The sequence below is a fragment of the Arvicola amphibius genome, chromosome X (genome assembly GCF_903992535.2).
Source record: "Arvicola amphibius chromosome X, mArvAmp1.2, whole genome shotgun sequence".
Lineage (NCBI taxonomy): Eukaryota > Metazoa > Chordata > Mammalia > Rodentia > Cricetidae > Arvicola > Arvicola amphibius.
Genome location: NC_052065.1, coordinates 72563120 through 72589241, shown reverse-complemented (window position 1 = coordinate 72589241; position 26122 = coordinate 72563120). Strand labels below are relative to the sequence as shown.

The 26122-nt window shown below is 36.2% G+C and overlaps 1 protein-coding gene across 1 annotated transcript in view; it reads left to right on the top strand.

Moving 5' to 3' along the window:
• Positions 1-26122, top strand: part of Chm (CHM Rab escort protein) — a 166086-nt gene that overhangs the window by 38913 nt on the left and 101051 nt on the right. The window contains exons 3-4 of the mRNA XM_038317308.1: positions 9823-9895; positions 11132-11256. Coding sequence (XP_038173236.1) covers positions 9823-9895; positions 11132-11256 — 198 coding nt within the window. The remainder of the gene's footprint in view (positions 1-9822; positions 9896-11131; positions 11257-26122) is intronic.

Below are 26122 nucleotides of genomic sequence, written 5' to 3'. Positions count from 1 at the left end.
AAGTATGTGTGTGCCCAGTATACATTTAAGCATATCCATATGCTAGTTTTTGTAATATGATAAATTGTTTAGTGTGTTCTATCCAGTGACTTTACAGCATTATGTTTTATGATAGGAGAACAAATGCATGAGTGAGTAACACATAAGTAAAGTTGATGTGGGATGAACATCATAACACTGTTGTACCATCCCTACGATGTATTGACTGTCAGTTGTTTTTTACATTTATGTGTAATGACTGCTGGGTGTTAGTGGTGCATGTCTTTAATCCCAGCATTTGGGACACAGAGACAGGTAGATCTCTGTGAGTTTGAGGCCAACTTAGTCTACACAGAGAATTCCAGGCCTACACAGAGAAATCCTGTCTCAAAACCCCCCCAAAAAAGAATATATAGTAATATTATGTTATTATGGTACACTGATAGTGACAGAACAATAAAAAAGGCAGCTTTTTAAATAGGTAAATATTTGACCCAAACTACACAACTGAATGAGATCATTTGGGAAAATATAAGGAAAGTTGATTCTGGTTGATGTCTTGGAAGTAATACAAAACTATTTGTCATTTCAGAGTTGAGCTTCAATTTCCATCGTATGATGGAGATTATCAGGATTTCTGATAACTTTCCCACCTTTAAGAAGGAGTTAGAATGTTTTCTTCCAGAGCTTCTAAGGCCTGTAGAGATTGTTAATAGTCACAGTACGGAGCTCCTTACATTCATTCTTCCTCTGCTATTGATAAGCATCCTTTCTTCTCAGTGTAGTTATTAGTATGTGTTGTACCACTGTGAGAAAGCATCTCTGCTTTGTCAAGGATTGTAACTTTTCAAGAAATGAATACATGTAAGTAACTAGCTGTAAGACCAAATGAATCCATGTAGTATTTCTAGTCCTTGAAAACCACGAGGTGAACCCTTCATTATTGTCATTGAACATTGAATAAGGGATATGGATTTTAAACATCTTAAAATTTATAATTACACCATGAATGAGAAATCAGAGTTACTACAAAGTAAAATAGAGTATCAAATTTGGTGGTTGGAGTTGAATGGAGGTTGTTGTAATTCCTATTGACTTTGATCTTGTATATAAGACACTATAGATAGCTTTGAGAGCTAGCTTCATTTTCTGCCTTAATCCTTTTATGGAAAGGTATGGATTTATTAGTAGAGGCAGGTTTTGTTGTTTAAAAGTTTCACTTCATTGAATCAGCTCAGAAATTGCATCTATAATTGTCAAATCAATTTTGTATATATTTTTCTTCCCTGGAAATAAATTGTACATAAGCATAGTTAAGTGAAATGATGCCTTCTCTAATGAAAGCTCAAAAATATTCTAGGTGTTCAGTGCTTATTCACTCATAAAAGGAAACCAATATTGACTCAGCCACTACTCCTGTGAAGTTCCTTTTTAGTATCTTTTTAGTGGAAATTAAGCTTAGGTTGTCTGTTTTTGTGCTCCCACCCCTAACGTGGAAACTATCTTCAATTGATAACCGCACACAAAGGAAAAATTAGTTTCTTCAACAGAGTCTCACTGGGTATACAAACACACTTAAGGACAGATCCCATGCCCAGCTGTCGATGGTCAACACAATTGAACTCAGTGGTACTTTTAGAATCGTTTCCCCCCCTCCTTCTAAGTCATATACATATACATTATGCTTTCTGATTTTGTGTCTGTGGGGTTTCTGTGTATATAAATGTGTGTGTGTGTGTCTGTCTGTCTGTCTGTCTGTCTATGTTTTTCCTGTGCTCATTCCTTGACTTTTTTCTCTGTTTATTTGTTTTCTCCTATGTGCATTTGTTTTTCATTTTATTTTTGTTTTTGTTGATTTGCTTTTACTTTGAAGTGACTACTGTTCTTGCCATTGCTTAGGAGTTTAAAAAATATCAATCAGCTTCTCAACTGAAAGGTGACTGACCTACAGTGTAAACAGCAAATCTTTTAACTTATTCCTGTTGCTGCATGCTGTGATTAAAGAGAAATCACCCAATAGGTTCAGGTCCCCAGTTGGTGGTGCTGTTTGGGAAGGTTATAGACCCTTAAGGAGGTGGAACCTTGTTGGAGGAGGTATGTCTCAGGAGCAGGCTTTGAGGATTTATAGCTTCACTCTACTTCCTCTTCTTCTGCTGTGCTCTCTGCTTCCTGTATGCAAATGAAGCATTGTCCTTTTCCTTCTGTTCTTGTTGCCATGCCTCCCCTGCTATTACAGATTTTATCCCTCTGCAACTTCTGGAACTGTAATCTAAAATGAATCCTTTCTCTTTCAAGTTGCTTTTGCTCATAGTCTTTTATTACAGCAACAGAAAGGTACTTAATACAGTCTAGTTTCTTCCATTAATGAAAAAGATTTGATTTGCCTTACTGTGATAAGGAGGGGCAAGAAGGGGTTCAAGGTAAGAAGTGGAAGGCATCATCAAGTAGAGAATAGGAAAACTAGGAGAAGACAAAAACACATAATTTGGTTTTTTTGTCATTGTTTGTTTTGGTTTTTAAAGACAGGGCTTCTCCGTGTAACCATGGCTGGCCTTGAACTCAGAGATTTGCCTGCTTCTGCCCCCTAAGTACTGGGATCAAAGGCGGACACCACTGCCATTTATCCGCACACAATCTTTTGAAGTGCAATTTCTGTCCTCAGCTGCGGCCATTTTAAGTTTTCTGGATTTTATTCTTCATGTCATCTGTAAATCCACCAATGTTTGACTGACACTGAACTGTAGCAAAAGAACTCTTGAGATTGTTATGTATTATTCTATGTTCATCTTTTGTAAGTGGGAAAATGTAGTGATCATGATAACTATGTGGCAGGCAGTGTATATTCTTAAGTTTCTCTTAGTTTTATTGGAGTAAGCATTCATGCAATCTATTTATAGGATATTGTGACACTATGACATACAGTTCTTTGGATGATTTTATGGTGGTGAACTGGAGGCTACACAGAAAAGGTGATGATGGATTTGAGAATTCTGGATGATTTGGCCAGGACCATTATTAGTTTTGTGATGAACTACAATTTTGGCATTGTATAGGCAATCAATATCACAAGTAAAAGAGACAGGGAGGCATTTGGTTTAGCCAGGCATATGAAATCGTGGCTGGTGCATATGGAGAAGGAATAAGATTATAGGGTTAACACAGATTGGTACCTACCCCACTTATCCTTAGAGGCTACACCCAGGCAAACACTAGGCCAAGCTCAGAGCATCCTGCTGAAGAGAGGGAGGAAGGATTGTAGAAGCCAGAGGAATCTAAGACATCACAAGGAAACCCACAAAATCAACTAACCTGGGCTCATAGGGGCTCACAGAGTCTGAATCAACAGTCAGGGAGCCTGCATGGAGTCGACCTCGGCGCTTTACATATATGTAATAGTTGTGTAACTTGGTCTACTTGCAGGACTCCTAACAGTGGGGGCAGGGGCTGTCCCTAACAGTTTGACTGGCTTTTTGGACCCCTTTGCTCATCCTGGGCTGTCTGCCCAATCTGAATACAATGTGAGGTGCTTAATCTTACTGCAATTTGATGTGCCATGCTTTGTTAATACTCATGGGAAGCCTGCCCCTTTCTGAATAGAAAAGGAGGAAGAGTGGATTAAAGGGGAATACAAAGGGGAGGTTGGGGAAGAGAATGGGAGGAGAGGAGGTGGTCAGAATGTAAAATAAAACAAATTTAATTAACAAAAACTTTATAAAGTTGATGTGGTATTATGATTTTGTACTTAGTTCCAGAAGTATTAATAAGTCATCAGACAGCTTTAAGCCTGAGAAAGGCATACTGTAGTTTCTCAAGACCACATCACAGTGTTATTAGTGTTGAGGTTGTATTGAAAACAGCAGAAGCTGGAGATAGGAAAACATTCGGTGAGACTAATGCAATAAGACAGACTAATGGGTAGTGAATACCTGAAGTAAGACAACAGAGGGAGGTTGGACAGAACAGAAGAGGTCTGTCAAACTAATTACAGTTGACACTTGAAATATTTGGGAAGTTCAAGATTTTTTTTAGCAAAGATAACTATAATAGTACCATTGGTTTTACTGTTCTTTTTTTCTTTTTGGTTTTGTTTGGTTGTTTCTTTTTGAGATGAGGAAAGAAAGAAGACTTGGTTGGGACTAAATGACTAATAATAGTTTTTGTCCTTTGATTATATAGAACTGAAGTTCATCTTTACTGTTGATGATGGGAGATGTCCAATAAGCTGATAGGTATCCAATAAACTGATGACACATGGTCTGCATTTTCATATCTGAGTTTTGAGAATCCCACATTGTAATATCTGCGGGAGAATTGTCTGTAATCTGTCAATCATGTTTTATTTTTTATTTATTTTCTTATTTTATTATTATTAAAAATTTCCCTCCCCCTCCCCCCACTCCTCTCCCCCATCCTCTCCAGTCCGAAGAGCAGTAAGGGTTTCCTGCCCTGTGGGAAGTCCAAGGTCCTCCCCCCTCAATCCAGGTCTAGGAAGGTGAGCATCCAAACAGGCTAGCCCCCCCACCCCCCACCCCCCACCCCCCGCCAAGCCAGTAAATGCAGTAGGATCAAAACCCAGTGCCATGGTCCTTGGCTTCTCAGCAGTCCTCATTGTCCGCCATGTTCAGGGAGTCCGGTTTTGTCAATCATGTTTTAAATAAACGCTGATTGGCCAGGCAGGAAGTATAGGTGGGAAAACCAAACAGGAAGTAGAAATGATGGAAGGAGAACAGGAGAATCCTGGGAAGGAGGAAGCTGATTCCCCCCACTCCTGCCCATATCACTGAAGCAGCAGGATGTGATCTGCCCCACTGAAAAAGGTACTGAGCCACATAGCTAACATAGATCAGAAAAATGGGTTAATCAAGATGTGAGAGTTAGCCAGTAAGAGGCTAGAGCTAAAGGGCCAATCAGCTTTATAGCTTATAGAGATCTCTGTGTTATTTCTTTGGGGCTTGCCAGCTATGGGGTACCAGGCGGGGCAGAAACCCCAACAAGTAGGACCGCTCATGTTACAAATACCAGTTGATGAATCATCAGTAGAGGAGTGATAAATGACTTAATCTGTGGGGACAGATGAGCTCACATGGGAAATAAAAGTTGAAGGTAAGTTTGTTATGGATTCATAGGTCTGCCTTGTTACCTTGGACTCACATAGAATAACTAATGACTGCAAACATAGGAAAATCTCTCACTAAATCTAATGACTGGAAAAATCACATAGTTATTTCTTTCTACAAGATTTACCCAATAGTTAAAGGAACCTCCTGTAATGTAACAGGACTCATTTAGTAACATTATAACATGTCATACATGATAAATGCCTACAATTTTTGTTACTTAAACAGCTACAATGAAGGAAAGGTCTGGTCATCTTTTCTAGTATTAGAATTATATCTGCAGATTCTGCCATGGAAACCAAATTGAATTGTCTAAGATTGTAGGGAATAATGGAAGGACCACAGCTTTCTTGTGTGGCACATTTAACTTTTGTTAAACAAAACTTTTGTAAGGATTAGTCCAATATATTTTCTATGTCCTAGAATTATGGCCTATTGTTTGTTTACAAGATGATAGTGGTGTGTCATGACTGTAGTAGTCCAACAAAATGAAATGGAACTGAACTGTTTTTTGATGAGCTTGAAAACTGCCTGCTGCACTAAGGAAGCAGGTTTGATCCATTGTTTAATTTAAATGGCATATTGTACTCATTTCTAAGAATTATTTTCCTTTTTTATATATTCATTCTGAATTGGAGAGATCCAGTGAGATTTCAAGTCCTAGAAATGAACAATCCCTCCAGTTCTGGCATTGGAATAGACAGTTGTTGAGTTATTATACTGTTTTATTAAGCAAAGTGAAACAAAAATAGACTATACCATCTGGAGATTTTAAAAAGATGCCATTGCTTTTACTTAAAAATCACTCTAGGGTTTACTTATGCTTGTAATTTTAAACTTGAGAAACCCATAGGTTATAGTAGGTCATATTTAGGAAGCAGGGTTTAGGCTTTGGGTTTGTTATGCCCTGGGCTCATGTTCCAACTTTACTATTTCTTAGCTGAGTAAATTAGACAAGGTACATAAAGCTTAAATGAAAAAGTGATTATAAAATGCCAAGTTCAATGCAGGTAGTTTTCCTTTCCCTTAATGTGAATTCAGCTAATATTTCTCAAAATGTGTTCTGTTAAACCTCTTTCCTTCAAAATCCCCATTCAGAATTGTGCTCATTGGTCAGCTGAAGTTGTGAAAATGCCATATAGTACCGTATTCTCTGTTGGAAAGCTCCAGCAGTCATTGTATTAGTTAATGGGTTTGAGAAGCCATGACACTAGAAAACCATTTCTTAACTCTTTGAAGCCTGAAGCCTCATGTTTCCCATTTCTATTTTGTCATTATGCTTTCTCCCCTTGGGACAACTATTAACCAACAATCTGTTTTCATTTTGGAGAACGAGAATTTAGGCTTAGAGGCAAGCTCTATCACAGTATTCAGGTGTCTTTATTGAACCACAGCTACCATTAGGACTAGTTAATGCTTTCTAGTCTAAAAATTGCAAATTTTTGTATTGGTATGTACAGGATTAACATTTTGGAGAACCGAGTTTGAACATTGGTTCTGTCATTCGGAAATGGGCTGCCTTGACTGGTACCAAGTCTCATTGGCCTCACCTATAACATAACATACTTTGTGTCTTTCTCATGAAAATGTTGGAAATCAAAGAGAAAATACTTCTGAGAACAAACTTGGAAAGATAAAATGCCAGTAGAGGAAAATGCTATTAGTCTTGCCCTAGGAAAAGGAATTGTAAGATATTGGGACATAGAGAAGTATTATTAAGAGTTTAGCTGGGTCGGTTCTCTTTTTCACTGAGCAGTTTTTTTGACCTTATTGCCTATCTGTCTGAATGCAGATTTCAACTGTGGGTTTCATAAGTAAAATGATTCCCAGATGAATGTGCTTATATGTCCGTATCTCTGTCTTTTGTCAGTGTTTGGAGACTTGCTTAAATAAGCTATTTCATAATATTGTATATAATATATAGCATCTTGTATCTGTCCCTGCTGCTAGCCAGTAAAAAATTATAATTATGATGCCAAATAGAAAAGAAAGCAGGCTTATTATAGACTCTAACGTATTTAATGCTCTTCCTCTCTACTTGTTCTATATTTTCTGTTTGATAAAATTAAGGAAAGTGATATAAACACTATGGAAAATCCAAGAAATTTAGAGTCAGTGTGTCAATAGTATGTTATTTATTGATTTGTGCTAATTGATACAATTGTTGACGTCATTTCCTTATGGTATCTGGAAAAACTTAGGTGGCATTTTTAGTAGGTTATATAAAACTATAGAAAACTTAAAGCCATATTTTAAAATTTTTTTTATTTAAAGCCATATTTTGTAAAGTTTTAAGATCAGCATTTTACGTAATATAATGAGTGCGGATCATCTTAAAATGAAAGAAAAATGCCTCATTAGAATATTTTTGTCTATTTTTTTGCTTAAGACTTTAAGACAATTATCATGGGACATTAGAGGGCTTTAGATTCTAGTTTTATGTTTCCTGCTTTCTATCATAGCTGTTTATTTTATGATTTCCCAGAGATTCTAGTTTCAAGGAAGTCTTTTTCATCACTGGGAACTGTTCCTGACAGCAGAAATGTACTTCATTTTCCATCATCAAATCATAAAATGCTTCTTCCTCGACTTGCTGTAGAGAGGCAGTGATGACACAAAACTGGCAGGCAACATGCCATGCCATCTCCCCCTTGCTTTTCTCACAGTTTCACTTGTCTTTAAGTCATGGTTCCAAGGTTTAAAAATCAAAACTAGTAACCTAGTTTTCTTTCCCCCTGTAGAATCAGTTTTAAACATAATAGAAAACATTTTATAAATTAGATTTAAAATGTCACAGTTCTAAAGCAATACCTTTAAAGGTAAAACGTTCTGTGGCTTTAATTTCTGTCAAATCGTAGTTTGTTCCACGGATTATTTTGGAATATCATATTGATTTTTTTCTGTTTCTCTTGATATTGATACCTAATATCTTTATTTAAGGGATGCCATAAACCATATTTAAAGCCATAAAGTTATCAGAATGAGTTTATTTAGAATCTTCTAGTTTCATAGTGAGTTTGCTAATAGTTGTCTTGCCATCTTTTTATCAGAAAGACCACAGTAATGAATACCATGTTTCACCTTTTACATACATAATTGGATGAGATCACCAGATGCTGATGTTAGGAACAAATCAACAGGAAAAGTAGAAAATGGGAGTTGCATGGAAAAATACTAGGACCAATTGGCTCTGTCAAAAACCATATGACCAAGTGCAGGGGAGAAAAATAGGTTTTGACCAGGAACTGACCTCAAGGCACTTAATAATGGAAAGAAACACCAGAATGTCCTTCTTATGGCTTACATAGGCTTTTCATAATTAGGTGAAAATACCTTGGAACTTGACATATTATGGTCAGTACTCAAAAACTTAATTACTTCTGTTTTTCTGACATTTTATGGTGATAGTTTTCAAGTATACAGAAAACCTGAAAAGAAAAAAAAGACACCATTCAGTGAACACCCATGAGTTAACTGCCTAGGTCCTATAGTTGTCATTTGGATGTAGCTGCTGTATATCATGTAACCATCCATGTACTCATTCTGTGGATCCATGAATCTTTCCGCCTTACTGGTTTGTACACCTCAGTAATTTCTGTCACTCAGGCTTTTAGCATAAACTTTATTAGTGAGCACTTAATATTTGTTCTCTATTCAAAGACAAATACATATTGTGAAATGTACAGATTTTAAGTATATCATTTAAGTGTTCTTAAAATTGCATATACTTAATTAAGAACTTACCACTCCCACTCTTAGGCAACCCCTCTTTTTTTAAAGTTGTTCTTTTTTTATTTTTTTAATTTTTATTATTAAAGATTCTCACCTCCTCCCTACCTCCCATTTTCCTCTCCCTCTCTTAACTCCCCTCCCTCTCCCTTGCCAGTCCAAGGAGCAGTCAGGGTTCCCTGCCCTGCGGGAAGTCCAAGGTCCAACCCACTCCATCTGGGTCCAGGAAGGTGTGCATCTAAACAGACTAGGATCCCCAAAAGCCAGTAGGCAACCACTCTTATGATTTTTTTTTTAGTCATTGATTAGTTTGTTCTTGAATGTCACATTAATAGAATTATATAATATATACTCTTTGTGGCTAAGGCTTTCATTCAGAATAAAAATTTTGAGATGGATCTATGTTGTTTGTGGCAGTATTTTATCCTTTTACATTACTAAAAAGTATATAATCCTGTGGGTATAGCATAGCTTGTTTACACATTTTCATGTTAATGATATTATCGCTTTGAGCCATTTAATGTGATGAAAGATTTTTTTTTTTTTTGGAAAACACGTTTTTTTCTTCTGTGATCACTTAGAAATATAATTCCTGGATCATTGGGTAATTGTATCGTATTTTTGTTTTTTGTTTTTTAGGAAGCTATCATGTATTTTTGAAAGTTTATTAACTTTCGGACACCATTCCATCAGTGCTTAGTGTGGTGACTCTTTACTATTATGATGGATCCATACTAGAACTCATTATCCTGGTGATTTGAGACTGAGTTTCCCTGTGATCACTGAAGAAAGACTCTTATATCAGAGAAAGTTGCCTTTGAGATCTGAGAATAGCCATTTGCTTATATTTACTATCTTCTCTTATGTCAGCAAACCATGCATTGTGTTTGGAACACTTGGGACTTGTATATTGGAAAATGACATGAGTTTGAAGGTCAAAGATAGTGTAGGTTGTAAGTGACTTGATTTTTATGTTCTTTGTATTTCATTGTTACAGACGAAGCTACTATGGAGGAAACTGGGCCAGTTTCAGCTTTTCAGGGCTGTTGTCCTGGCTGAAGGAATACCAGGTAAAGTTCTTAGCTGATATTGCAAGTCGGTGGTGTCTCCTGTCATATGGTGTCCATACATTGAAGAGATGGTTTTCTCTGTCATATGAGATAGATAGATTGACAAAAATACACACAATTACCTTTTAGCTAATGTTTTATGTATTTAAGGGAACATTTTTCTGAGAAGCATTCACAAACATTTTACCAGACATGGTAAATTCTCACCTATATTGGTTGGTCTTTGTATTACTATATAAAATCTAAAGCAATGTTATTCACTTATTTGAAGAAAAAAACTCAATTTGGAATATTTTCTGGCTTGTGTGTTTACTTCTTTCACGTGACAGAAGCACTTAAAGGAAATAGAAAGAGAAAAAATTTGAGGTTCAGAAAGTTTTTTTCTGTGGTAGCTTCGTGTTACTACAGCTGTTGAATACCCATCATAAAGAAGAGTTTCAAAGGTAACTGGTAGTGTGGGGTGGAGATTTAGTCATGCTATGTAGGTTAACGTTTTTTGTAAGACACATTTAATATAGATGGGTATATGTGGCTTGAGATGTAACTTATACCAAGTATATCTTATATGAACTCAGACCCTGCTGTCTCTCAAATTAGCTGAGATGGTAAGGAATAGAGTATGATAATATTCCAGGAATCTGTATTCAGTTAGCTAAAAATTATTTTATTCTTAAAACATTCCATTACTTTATTAAGCATGCTACTTACTTTCACTGATTTAATGGACTGTTGTAGCAGCATTAGCTCTGCTCATTATAAAAACATGGGTAATAAAACTGCAGTGATATTATAGTTTAAATACCACTGCACAAAATTGAGTGTGGCCCACTGGACAACATACAGAGAGTGTGAGATTTTGAAATGCTTAGCCCTAAAAGGAATGTCTATACCATTTCATAGCCCATCCCTCAAAACTCAGGAATCTATGCAGAAGATGGAACAGAAGACTTTAAAGAGCCAAAGGTGGTAGATGACTTCAAGGAAACAGCATTTTCCAAGCACAACATGGCCTCATAGACACATGTATACCAAAGCTAGCTCTTAATGGATTTTATGTAATAGTTTTCCTCTGCCTCCTTTGAAGTTAACACACTGAGTCAATTCAGTTACGCTGAAGCATTGAATTTTGTTGTGAATAAAATAAAGGCATGAAATTAAGACAAGATACTTTTTGTGGGAAATTTTAAGTTCAGATCTTTCAGCTTACTTAAAACTCCTTGTCTGTGTTGTCTTTAGGAAAACAGTGATGCTGTGACTGAAAATTCCAGCTGGCAAGAACAGATTCTTGACAATGAGGAAGCTATCCTTCTTAGTAGCAAGGACAAAACAATTCAACATGTAGAAGTATTTTGTTATGCCAGGTATGAAAATTATTTATGTAGCAATACGTAAGATAATAGCCTTTCCCCCCTTTTTATACTTCTTTAGGAAAATTGAGTACCAAGGAGATTGCGATACACTGGCTTACCCTCTTTTTTAGCTGTGACTTTCAGTGTTCTTTATTTTTGAAATAATAATAAGAAGAAGAACACCTAACAATGCCATACATTCCATTTTATCTTTGTAAAAAATTCTATGTTACAGTAGGACTGTGCTGGTAAGTTTGTCAACTTCACACAAGCTATGGTCATCTGGGGAAGGGGAACGTCATTGAGAAAATGGCACTAGACCTGTAGGCCAGTCTGTCAGGGCATATTGGTAATTGATTGATATAGGAGGGCCCACCTCACTGTGAAGGGTACCACCCTTGGTCACTTGGTCCTGGGTAGTATGCGAAAGCAGGGTGACAGCTCAAGAGATGTCTCACAGAGTACTTGCTATTGCAGAATACCCAGGTTGTGTTCCCAGCAGCCACATGGCAGCATGCAATGACCCATTACTCCAGTTCTAGGAACTCAGATGCCTTCTTCTTACCTCCTTGGACACCAGACATGCATGTGGTGTACATGCGTACATGTGCAAAATACTCAAACACATAAAATAAATAGTTTTTAAGGAAAAGCAAAGAATGTAGACAAAAGGCATTCTTTATACACTACTACATGAGTGTGATCTAACCACTATGGAAGTCAGTATGGATGCTTTTCAAATAAACTAGCAATAAAGTTTTCATTTTGAATTTAGCTTTGTTTTCTTGATGTACAAAATTGTTTGTGTTTGTTGTGTATACTAGTCACTAACCCTCTGTCAGAAATAGAGCTGGCAAAGGCTGTCTTCTATTCTGTTGGCTGATTCTTCATTTGATTCACAGTTTCCTCTGGTGTACACAGTCTTTTTAGCTTTGTACATTCCCATTACCCTTCTGAGGGTCTACTGTCTCTTACCTTATTGGTCCATGAGGTAGAACAGTTGTAACAACCCTTTTATTTTTAATTGTTTTGAATGTTTGGCACTGGATCTTTTATGTTGCTTAGGCTAGCCTCTAGCTCCTGTCTTTGCTCATGTCTCATCCTCCCAGAGTGATGAGCTTACAGCTGTGCACAATTCTTTGTGTTTATGCAATGCTGGGGAGCAAACTTACTGCTTTGTTCAAGCTATGCATTCTACCAATTGAGCAACATCCCCATTCCTGTATTTTAATTTTAGTGTGAATTTCACTAATGGCTGACTTTTGTATATCATTTCCTGTACTTATTTGTCATTCATATGTCTTTTGGGTGAACTGTCTGGTGATTGATGTCTTTTACCAGTTTTTAAAATAGAATTTTAAAAATAGAATTCCTTTTTTTTCTTTTTGGTTGCAGAATTCTTTTTCAAGTATTTGTTATTTGTTAACTGTTTAGTTTAAAAATACTTTCCCCTGAACTGTAACTTGTGTTCTTTTTAAACAGGATATTTTGTAGAACAGTTTTAGCAAATTTTAACGAGCTGCCATGTATTCATTTTTCTCTCTTTATATTGTGTTTTTGGCATTGAGTCTGAGATCTCTACTTGGATGTACTTCCAGAAGCTTTTATTTTGTTGAAAAGTGTTTCTTATAGATAAATATTATACATTTTAGTTCGTGACCCACTTTGAGTATTTTTTGGTATGTGGTATGAGGATTAGGTATATATTCTCCCCCCACTCCCCAACCTCAAAACATCATTTGCTTCAACATCAGACCCTAGGGATTATGAAGATTATTTTGTCAGAGTTTTATCCTGAGTCCTGCCTCTTTGAACCTACTAATGCTTTTGCTGTTCAAAGGTTGTTTTACCTTTAAGTTATCTTCTACAGTTAAACAACTGATTAATGAAAGGGAAGAAAAAAGTACCTCCAGTTGTTGGTAATTATTTTAGTAGCCGTTGCTATAGCTCTCCTTAATATATCTTATTATATTTGATTTTTTATTCTGTGCTGAAGCCATGTGCATGATTTGTTATAAGTGGATAAACTGAAGTTAAGTGAAAGGCAGTTAAGACAGGAAATGATATCGCTGGGCGTAGAGAAGTGATAAGGCAGGAGGAGACAGGAACTAAGTCTCTTTTGGGGCTGAGAAGTTGAGTAGGTAAGGTGGCTGTGGTTTTGCTCCTTTGTCTCTGATTTCTCAGCATTTTCCCCAGTGTCTGACTCTGGGCATTTATTATTAAGACCAATTAGAACTCGTGCAACATACCTTTTATTTTTCAATTTTGTTGTTTTTGTGAGAGAGGACCTTGCTATACTGACCAGCCTTGCCTTGAGCTTTGAATTCATGATGACATATGGTATTCCAGTATCCTTAATTTGTTGTGATTGTAGTCTATATACTCAGGAATATTTCTTATTTTATAAGGGGGAAGTAAAGTAACCATTTTTTCTAGCTTTAAATCTTATACAGATTAGAAGAAAGCAGACAGCATTATTTGTTTCCACTTGGGTCACACAATTGCAAATAATTCTTAGATGAAAATTTATTGCATGTTAATTTCATACTCATGTTTTTTCTTTAGTAAGAAAATAATGTTTTAAGTTAATTTTTTCTCTGGGTTTGTATGTTTGTATAAGTGTATGCTCACATGCATCTGTGTGGAAGTCAGAAACACTTGCTGGATTCAGTTCTCTCCTTTATACCATGTGTTTATTGCCTTGGGATCAAACTCAAGTTGTCAGAATTGATTGGGGACAAATATCTTTGCTCACTGAGCTTAGGAATAAGCAATCTTATTGGTCTAAACATAAGTCAACTACTTATTTTCCTTTTCTCTATTTTTGAATATTAATGACTAATAGTTCCCCAATTTGGGTATAAAGTTAAACCAGAAGGAAAATGCGCTTCTTAAATTCAAATGAAGCAACTTTTTAGTGGATTGACATATTAAAAAAGAAGATTTTATTGTGACAGGAATCTGAAATTGCATTTCTTCATTTTGTACTCCACAAACATAAACAGTATACTTCTTGAGCAATATTAGCTATGGCAATAGTCCAAAAAGAAGAATGAAATAGAAAAATCAATGTAGTATATGCTGCGTTTTTCAGTTTAGAGGACATTGTTTATTATTGTCTATAATAAGTGTGTTTTAGGCTGTGAAGGCATGCCAGGTAAAAGTCGTTGGAACAAGTAGGCAGATAGGAGTTTATCAGGTAGTTGTCAGAAGATTTGCAGCCTGTTTAGCTTATGCATGTTGGAGTACTAAGAAATGCAAAAGGTGAGCTTCTAGCTTTACATCCAGGGTCCCTAGATGGTTGCCAGCTAGATGGTTGTCATGATTCCAGACAAGTTCTCACACACAACTAAAATGTCTATACAGGAAAGGAAATGGGAGAATATAGATTTTTAGATTGATAATTTTATTTATATATGTATATATATATTTATATTTTAGGTTTTATTTGTATAAATAAAATATACTAATATCATACCTTATAGTCAAAATTATAGAAAGTATTTACCAAGATGTTTCAAAGGAGTCTACTTTAACTTTTTGTATAAAAATTGAAGTACATGCACACTTTTAAGTCCATCACAACAAAAAGGAAATAAAGTTAAAATTTAAAAATTTGATAGGTCATGATTTATTCCTAGGGCTGGGTACCTTCTGCCTGATAAATCGTCATGAGCTCAGTTTATCTCATGGTAAGGAAAAAGGCTGCTATGGTTGAGTAGTGAACCAGTGTTACTTGCTACTGCTAACCTCATGAAGTTTTGTTCCTGGATAAATGTAAGGGAAGCTTGATATTTCAGATGTATTTTATAATGCATAAAAGCATTTAAGTTGGTAGCAACTAGAGAAATTTCTACAATATTTTATATTGTAGAAAGTCAAGATTAATACAATTTTAAGGAACAGTTTGGGTAGTCTGATTTCTGTAATTTTTTTGAGTAGTCATTGAATATTTATTTTAGGAATAAACATCTGGAAAGCAGCGTAATATACTATGCAAACATAATATACTATGCAAATCAAAAGTGAATGGCCTTAGAGCAAAGTACATATCAAATAAAAGAACACCATTTCTACCACATGCTATATTGAGGAAAATGTGCAAAAGGAGAAATACAGTGAACTGTAGTTGTCGTTTTATTTAGGGTATGAACAAGCTTCCTAAATAAAGATACAGAGTCTTATTAATTATGAATTCTTGGCCTTAGCTTAGGCTTGTTTGTCTAGCTCTTTTAACTTAATTTATTCTGTTCCTATTCATCTTTATTTTGCCTTGGGGCATTTTATCTTTCTTTAATTTTGTATGTCCTACTTTCCTGCTTCCACCTTGTCTGTCTGTCTGGCCTCTGGCACTTCCCTGTCATCTCCTTTTCTTTCTCTAAAGGCTAAAAACTCTTCCTAATGTTTACTCTCCCTGCCTGCTATTGGCTATTCAGCTTTTTATTAGACCAATCAAGTGCCTTAGGAAGGCAAGTTAAACAGCAACACATTTTTATATAGTAAGCAAATGCAACACATCTATTCAGAATTAAATAAATATTTCACAATATAAAACATATGTAATACATATTTACATGCTTAAATAATCTGCAACATGTACAAGTATACCACATCTTTACATAGTTAAACAAATGTGACTCATTTTTACATAGTTAAATAATCTGCAGCAGTTCCCTGTTTTAGAATAATATTTTAAGGCATGTTACTTTAGATTATGCTGTTGGAACACTTGTCTTAATGATGTAAAAATGTGTTGTTTTTATTTATGTTACATTTGTTTAACTCTGTGAAGCTGTGATTCTTTGTCTGTCTAAAACATCTGATGGTCTACTAAATAGCTGAACAGCCAATAGCAAAGCAGGAGGAAGCATAGGTGGGGCTGGCAGGTAGAGAGGATAAATAGAATGAGAAATCTGGGAGAAGAAGGAGCAAGAGAACAAGGAGAGAGGGTGCTAGGGGCCAGCCACCCAGCCAGAAACAGTATAAGGGTGAAAGTAAGGTATACTGAAGTAAAAAGGGAAAAAAGCCCTAAGGAAAAGGGTAGATAGAATAATTTAAGAAAAGCTGGCTGGCTTTGAACTCGTGATCCTCCTGTCTTTCCCTCCTTCAGCAAATCATGCACACTCATACTACAAGAAAGTTTGCTCAGTTGTGTTCATAGCAACATTATTTGTAATAGCCAGAACCTGGAAAGAATCTAGGTGCCCCTCAACTGAAGAGTAGGTAAAGAAAATGCAGTACATTTACACAATGGAGAACTACTCAGCGGTAAAAACCAATGACATCTTGAAATTTGCATCTGAATGGTACTGGAAAAAACTGTCCTGAGTGAGGTAACCCAGACCCAGATAGACAAACATGATATGTACTCACCAGTCATAAGTGGGTATTAAACATAAAGCAAAGTATAACCAGCCTATAATCCATGATCCCAGAGAAGCTAGGTAATAAACAGAACTCTAAGAGAGATATACATGGATACCCCTGGGAAGGGGAAACAGACAAGATTCCCTGAGAAAATTGGGAGGGAGGAAGGAAGGTTGGATGGGAGAGAGAGGGGAGAAAGGACAGGAGGAGGAGAACATGAGGGAACAGGATGCTAAAGAAGGGGGAAAGACAGAGAGGGAGAAAAAGGAAAGAGATATTTTGATTGAGGGAACCATTACGTGGCTAGTAAGAATCGTGGCACTAGGGAAATTACCAGGAATTCATAAGGATGATCTCAGATAAGACTCTAAGCAACAGTGGAGAGGATGCCTAAATTGGCCTTCCTTTGTAATTAGATTGATGACTACCTTAATTGTCATCATAGAACCTTCATCCAGGAACTGATGGAAGCAGATGCAAAGATTCGCAGTGGAGAACTGGGCCATTATGGGGGCCCAGTCCAGGAGAGGGTGGAACCATGATATGAGCAGGGGGTGGTCAGGACCATGATAGTGATACCCACAGAAATGGCTGATTTGAGCTAGTGAGAGCTCACTGACTCTGGACTGATAGTTGGGGAACCTGCAAGGGACCAAGCTAGGGCCATTGAATATGGGGGACAATTGTGAGGCTTGTATGGTCTGTGGGGCCACTGGCAATGGGACCAGGATTTATCCCTAGTACTTGATCTGGCATATTTTGGAACAAGTACTCTTTGGATGGATACCTTGCTCAGCCTAGATAATGGGAGGAGGTCTGTGGGCCCACCTTGAGGTGATGTATCAGTCTTTATTTACTCCCCATGGGGTCCTTCCCCTTTCTGGGGACTGGATGGGGGGAAAGGTTGGGGTGGGAGGAGAGGAGGGAATGGGAACAAGAATGATTGTGTGGAATGGGAAGGATTGTATTAAAAAGGAAAAAAAGAAAGAAAAGCTGGCTAGAAAGAAGTCAAGCTAAGGCTGGACATTTATAAGTAATAATAAGCCTCCATGTATTTGGGACCTGGGTTGCAGCCATTCCCCCCCCCCAAAGAAAAATTCAAAAGACTAAAGAACCAAAAGAAAAAAATCAAAATTTTCTCTTTTTTTTAAATAAAAAGAAAGGTTTTAGCTTTAACATAGTAAGATAAGAGCAATTATTAAGTAAGAATTACATTTACAATATCCAGTCCATTTGCATTTGCCAAATTCAGAGAAAATACTCCATTATCCATTCTATTTTTGAGTCCAAAGTTGCGTGCATATTTTACTTTCTATCCTAACTTGTATTACCAACCCAAAATAGTCTTAGACCTCAAAAGCATTTTCTTATATAAACAATTTAAACTTTTAGGTTTCTCAGCCTCATAAACTTTACATCTCATATGTAAATTTCTTTTCTGAATTTGATAACAAGGAAAACTATAACTATAACTATCTCTTCTTCAACTCCCATCAGAGAACTGAGAAGCAGTTAACATTACCTGAGTAAACAGGAATTATAGAGTAAGCATCTTCCAAAACTAATAGAAATGCAGAAAGAGCTGGCTGCCTCGACAGTCACTCAAGGTTCCTCTGCAATGTTGGGGCATCTATCTTTGGTCTACAGGCCTAGAATATCTGGCAGTCTTTTCTGTGAAACATATTTTGATGGACTGTCCCACCTTGTCTTGGCCAATTCAGCAGGCAAAGTTAGACAGTCTTTTTGCTTTGTATCTTGTTGGTCCATTTTGGACACCATACTGTCAGCAGTTGAGGCATGGGCAGTTTTTTGCTCAAATTGCCAGCATCACCACAAAGAAGTATATGCCTTATGGAGGTTCTTCAATGCCCATCATCCTTTTAGGAAGTAGATTGGTGCTGTCAGTAGCAGACATGTCTCACTATCATAAATAGCCTTGGTGTTAAACATCTTAAATGCCATATTATGTAGGTCTCTGAAGCATTGGAATATTACTTATCTAAAATGGACCTGTTTAACATAACTAACATGACTACAAGTTTGATTGTTATAGATAACTACTAACCTGCATTTGTAATTATCCTAAACAGTGTAATAATAGATTTCAAGAAGTATATATTTATATTACATTTTTTAAATGAACTGCATAAGTACAGTACCTTACATAGGAGTAGAAACATATATAGCATATTACAAAAATAACTCTAAATTTATTTCAAAATACAGAAATCCAGACCAATGTAAAATATATGCGAAAAAGCTGTTTCTTTAATCATGTATTCCTACATCTCCATTAAATAATGACAAACATCCATAACCCACAAAATGAACAAAAACCACCCACTCCACCTCTTGGGAATGTGGATGTTTTGTTTTATAGACTGCTTCCTGTTGTTTGTGGATGACTGCATCCCCAGGGTACCCTAAGAAAATTGAGATAATAGTCAAGTTCTAAAAACAGTAGCTATAACATTTGTTGTCCTGTCTCTGTGTAATGAGAAAGTACAATGCTTATCTGAAGTCCTGGATAGAATAGACTGTGAGGCTAGGCCATCTCAACTAGTAGCCTTGAAGTTTTTCTGAACACAGAACTGTAAAGAAACTGTAGCAGAGGCACAGAGAAAGGCTGTGATCTCCTGGGCCACCCGTTTTCATTGGTGTCTGGTCTCCTTGCTCTGAAAACACTCAGATTTTCAAAGGTAATATTTTTATCTATATTAACACAAGTATGGACTGTGCATTGTACACAAACCAGTCAAACATTTTTTTGTTTTATATTTGAGCAGGTTTGTAGTGAGGAGCAGCGGGCCGTGTTCTCGCCACCCCGCTCCCTGCCTCCTGGCTAGCTTATGTCCTGAAATAACAACACACAAACTGTATTCATTTAAACACTGCCTGGCCCATTAGTTTCAGCCTCTTACTCACATCTTGATTAACCCATATCTAATAATCTGTGTAGCACCACAAAGTGGTGCCTTACTGGGAAGATTCTAGCGTATGTCCATCTTGGGCCGGAGCTTCATCGCATCTGTCTCAGAGAGGAAAGGCATGTTGATTTACTAACTTCCCTTCCCAGCATTCTGTTCTGTCTACTCCACCCACCTAAGGGCTGGCCAATCAAATGGGCCAAAGCAGTTTCTTTATTAACCAATGAAATCAACACAAACAGAAGACTCTCCCATATCACAGGTTAAAGATATCTGTCAACTTTATAAGTTCGACTGTATAACCAAACCTCTGTCTATGCCATATGAAAGTATGGCATATAGTAATAAGTCACGAGGACTCTGTATCCAACAAGATTTATCACCAGTCTCAGAGGTGTCCCCTTGTCAAGGGATCAGCATATGTGTCACTTGTCTTGTGGTTTTTCTGGGTTTATTTTTTTATGTCTGTAGCCAGGATTTTCAGGGAGTCTCCCCCAATCAAATCTGATCTGTACTAATTTTGAAGGAATCCACAGCCTTTCATTTCCTATGAAAACAAAAGCATAACTTCTTCCCCAACCCAACACATTTTCTGAATTCTGTTTTAAACTCAAGACATGACTAAAGTATCTAGGCTGGTTTAATTCAGAAATTCCTTTTGCAAACTCATGTCTTTGGGCAGCTGCCTTTCCCTCATCAGCGTTCAAAAATTCAAAGTCAACAAAGGACCATACAGAATCTAGACTCACTGTGTATTTCCCTGTATATCATTACATGACTTACTTTTTAAATATTACTTTGCTCTTTTTTTTAAAAAGTATTTAATTATTTTTCAACTATTTTTTCCTCTGACTGCCTATTCCCTTTTTTTTTTCTTAAGCACCTATGTACACTGTCACCCGTTTGAAGGTATTCCCTTTTTGATCTGTTTTACTGTACATCTATAGCTCTCTCTGACCTAGTGAGCTAAATCTTAAGCTGCTAAGTAGCATCTAGACACTCTGAGTGCAGCTCTGGCATTTGGCTCCACTCCCTCCTCGAATGGGTGCATTCTGTGAGAACTGAGCCTTAAACCTGGTCTAGAGCTGCATTTAACATCCCCAGCTCAAGGAAGTTGATATCCGTTGGTGTAGACTGCTCATTTGTTCCTGGCCACCCAGACCCGAATAATCACACAGAAACTATATCAATTACAGCACCCCTTGGCCAATTAGCTTAGGCTTCTTTTTTTCCAGTTTATTTATTTTTTATTAAAAATTGCCATCTCCTCCCCTCCTCCTCCCCCTTCCCTCCCCTCCCCTCCACCCATACCCCCACTCCCTTCCTCTCCTGGCCAAAGAGCCATCAGGGTTCTCTATACTAAGTTGAGTCCAAGGTCCTCCCAACTCCCTTAGCTTAGGCTTCTTATAAACTAACTCTTACCTCTTAAATTAACTCATTTCAATTAATATAAGCATATTAATATAAACATTCATAGCATACAGAGGGGAATTCCACATCAGAGACCCATACTGTTTCAGGCATTTTACTTAGCTTGCTGTTTCCACTTAGTATGTTGACTTCTCAAGTGCTCTGCATAGCAGTGTCTCTTAAATGAGCCATTTCATTTTTTTTTTCAGCTTTTTGGGCCCTAGGTGGGAATTTGTTCCCCATGTTGGATGCTACTTGCAGTTGGAATTTTCTTTGGGCCACCAACCAGCTTCCCACATACAAACACAAAGACATTATTAATTATGAATGCTTGTCCTTATCTTAGGCTTGTCTCTCTAGCTCTTTTAACTTAATTTAACCTGTTTAATTCTCAATGTTTTGCTTTGAGGGCTTTTTACCTTTCTTTCATTCTGTATGTCCTACTTTCTTGCTTCCTCCTTGTCTGTCTATCTGAGTCCTGTCATCTCCCTTTCCTCTGTTTTTTTCTCTAGAGCCTAAATTTCTACTACTACTTATTCTTCCTGCCAAAAAATTCTTCCTATACCTCCTCCCTTGCTATTATCCGTTTTGCTTATTAGATCAATCATGTGCCTTAGGCAGACAAGGTAAAACAACAACACATCTTTACAAAATTAAATAATTGCAACATGTCTTTACATAGTCAGACATATATTCCACAACATAAACAAATGCAACACATCTTTAAACAATTAAATATTCTGCAACATAAACAAAAATAAACACATCCTTGCATACTCATACAAATATTCTGCTACTGTGAATACCTGTGCTGACTAAAATAGCCAGCTGATTGACAGGTTTTATTTTATTCATCTAAAAGAAAACAAATTATTAATATGGCAAATTAATTTGGCAGTGCTCTTTGGTTATTACCACTAATTGATAAATAATATCCAAGTTCTTTAAGTTACTGATAAATTTTGACAATTATCAAAATTTTTTAATTTTTTTAATTTTTTAATTTTTAATTTTTTGTTTTAAAAAAACAAAAGGTGCATTTATACAAAGCAATCGATCATTTTTGGCTATGATAAATTATTTTAAAAGTACAATCCATGTATAATTGCCTTTGAGATTCAGATTTTAAGTGATAATTGACTTAATTTGTAATAATTGACTTAATTTGTGAAATCTATTTTGATAGTAAATATTTTTATAGTTAATAGCTTCTTTTGAGGGCTTACAATTCACCAAGATCTTATATTTTGCAGATGCATTTTCATGATTTTCAAATACATTTAAGTTACTAAAATTGAACTGTTATTTTTAATTTTCTTTGGCAGATGAATAACTTTTATGAAAAGGCTGCTTATATATAAACCACAATGTAAGGTTTTAAATTCATGGAAATATCACCCTTTTGGTTAAAAGAATTTGCTTACAGAATAATTATGTGGAAATTTAGGAGTTTCTAGCCTCTTCATCACTTTTTTAGATATAAACCTAACACTTGGCAGAACTCCAAAAATACTTTGGGTTTTTTTAATGAAAAATGGGAATAGTAGTATGCTTATATGCTTCTATTTCTTGGAGAGCTAGGAACTTCACCAACTTGTGATGCTGAAAATATTGAAATTTAATAGTTTGTCAAAGTAGGACAAATTTCTAAAAAAATAATCTCTTGCACATTCCCCACTGCCTTAGATTTACTTAACCTTTTTACACTTATAATGAAATGTTTTGACTTTCAGCTTCCAGCTTTTCAGCTGTCCAGCATTGTCTAATGGATTTCATTACTATGTAAAACCTCATTTTACTTAATATACAAGATAGCTGCTGAATAAATCAGTTGCTATGCTCAATTTTCATGCTGTTCTCATCACAGTCTGTAATAAAAGAAGTTGCCATAGTCTATCTTATCTGTGTATTGCAATTAATTATCCTGTCACTACTTAGTTTAATCTTTAGGCATGGAACTTCTGCTCAAAGTTGTCATCTTATGTTTTATCAATTTTCAAAATAAAAGAAAATACATATGAACATTACTGTGGAAAAAACAAATCACATTTCATATCATAGCTTTTAATTTATAAAAGACTTAATTTTAAGCCTTATTTATGTGTATGGATATGTGGGTATATGCCACATGCGTGTAGGTTCTTTTGGAAGAGGGTCCTCTGGAACTAAAGTTATGGCAGTTTAAAGTTCCTCAACATGACACTGAAGCCCTGGTTTTTCTGCGATAGAAGTGTGCTGGTTAGTTTTCAGCAGCTATACAAAAACCAGTATCACCAAGTGAAAGGTAGCAACATTGGGGAATTGACTGTAGGTTGGCTCATGGACATGTCTGTGGAGCATTTTCTTAATTGTAAATTGATGTAGAAGGAAGGACCCAGCTCATCGTAGGCAGTATAGTCCTTATTCAGGTGATCCAGGCTAGTTAAGAAAGGTAGCTGAGGTAGCCAGAGGAAAAAAGCCCATAATAACTTATAGTAACAAAATTCAGTTCCCTCAAGGTCTCTGCCTCAGTCCCTATCTCCAGATTCCTGCCTTGATTTCTTGTATTGGCTTCCAGCCATGATAGACTGATTATCATTGATCAATGTTTTATCATAAAAGCAGAAGTTAAAATAGGAAGCAACCTACCTCAAGACCCAGCAATAGAGCTTTTGGGTATATACTCAAAGGATGCTCAATCATACCAAAAGTCATGTTCATAACAGCAATATTTGTCATAGCCAGAAACTGGAAACAACCTAAATCCCTCTTGATTGAAGAATGGAATAAAAGAAAATGTGGTACATTTACAGAATTCAGTGGTAAAAAAAAATCCTGACATTTTGAAATTTGTGGGCAAATGGATAGATCTAGAAAACATCATATTGAATGACATAACCCAGACCCAGAAAGACAAATATGTACTCTATCATAAGTGGCTTTCAGACATAAAGCAAAGAAAAAAATCACAACCCCAGAGAATCTAGACAACAAAGAGAACCCTAAGAGAAACATACATGGATTTAATCTATATTGGAAGTAGAAAAAGACAAGATCTCCTAAGTAAATTGGAAGCATGGAGATCATGGAAGTGTGTAGAAGGGCAGGGGAGGAAGGGAGGGGAGTGAAGAAAAATATATAGCTCAATAAAAATCAGAAAAAACATTTTAAATGGCACATTCTGTAGGTCTTTGAAATGTAGAAGAATATCTATCTGAACTGTATCTTTGTATATCTCGAAAACTAACATGACTATAAGCTTGACTATTATAGATGACTTATTTTATTTTTGTAAATCTGTATTTCTTAATTATATATTATATCTTTAACTGGGATGTATAAATATAATACCTTAAAAAGAAGTATACATAAAGTATAACAAAGTTAATCTTAAATTTACATAAATAAACTAAAATCCATGCCAGTGTAAAATGTTGAGATTAACAGTTTTTGGGGGGTTAAATTAGACTCAATAATTTATCCTTTTCTCCATCATTTCTATTTCATATCCCCCTTTGTTCTTTAAAAAGAGATTGACTATGACTAATAACAATTTATAACCAACCCCTTATATAAAAACAAACATTTATAAACAGTATTTTGGGAATTTGGGTTTAGTTCTCTAGACTACTTTCTGATGATTGTTGGGTTCTAGTTATCTTTGAGGAACCCTGAAAAAATTTGGAATTATGGTTAAGTCCTGACTGGAGTATTTTGTAGCAGCATCCTTGACACTGTTCTAAATGTAGAAGTCAGAGGAAACTGCAACAGAGGCACTCTGTAACATTGGATCATCTGGACTATCAATTTCCTTTGGAGATCTAACATGGGAGGGAGGGTCTTCTTTAATCAAGCCATATTAACCTGGAAGGAATGCATAGCATCTCATCTTCGGTGGAAACAAAAACAGAACCTCTTTTTCAAAGCAACATATCCTTAGACCCAAATTTTGTAGCCAAAATACCTTAACAATATATAGGTTGGTTTAACTTGCAGCCCCCACAATCAAATGTCTCTCGGCAGTTAGCTCATTATCAGTCAAAAATTCTAAAGATGTCCATTAAGTTCTACTTAAAGCATTGAACTGTTTTACTAGTTCAAAGTTCCACAGTCTACCATATTCCTCCAAAAATGGCATGGTTAGGCTTGTTCACAGCAATAGCCCACTCTCTGTTACCAATTTCTTGATTCCTTGCTTTTTTTTTAACTATTGTGATAAAATACCACGATCAAAGCAATTTCCAGAAGAAAGAGTTTACCTGAGCTTATGGTTCCAGAGACATAAGAATCTCTTATGGCAAGGAAGAGTGGTAGCAAACAATGACATGGTGGTTGGTGCAGAGTGCTGAGAGCTCTAGTCTTGTAAACTACACACATGGAGCAGAGCAAACAAACTGGAAGTGGATGGAGGCTTTAAACTCTCAAAGCTCACTCTCAGTGAAATGCTTCTTCCAGTAAGGCCGCTCCTCTCAAACTTTCCAGACTCTGCCGCCAACTGTGGACCAAGTGTTTAAACACCTGAGTCTGTGAGGAATATTTCTCATTCAGATCACTACACTTGGAAATAGATGTGCTTCAGGATTGTTTTCTTTTGTTAATTGTAGAATATTGACAAAGACTTTATTAAGTGAACATCTCTTGTCCAAATTGTTCCAAAGTTTAAACTCTTTTGATTACTAACATGATTCTCAAAAGGTTTTGGATTTGGTAGCATTTACTATTTGAGGATGTAGCCGAGCGAGGCATGATCATGTACTAAAAAGTCAAAGGGCATTTAGAAAGGTAATGATAAATACATGCATGATAAACTGCATCCATGCATTATAGTACATGGAGAAACTGATAAATAAGGTTGTTTTGAAATTTAAAATTTTGTAGACTACATAGATTATTAATGTGATTATATTTGGGACTGGTGCAATTTTGATATTATGAGGATGGGACAAATAGCCCATAGGACAAAACATGATAAGGGGCAAAATATGGAGACTCAAGTTGATTAATTGAGTGGTAGAAATGCCATGTATGAAAGCAGTTAAATTAGTATAGAGGGAAGATATTTATTTTATAAAGATGTAGACTTTGAGAGGGGTAGGGTTTAGGCTTGATAGTGAAAGGGCTACTGTTAGGTCTTAAACATTCAGTTAGCAGTTACTAACAGACATTAAGTACAAGGAGTTGGGACCAGGTATTGA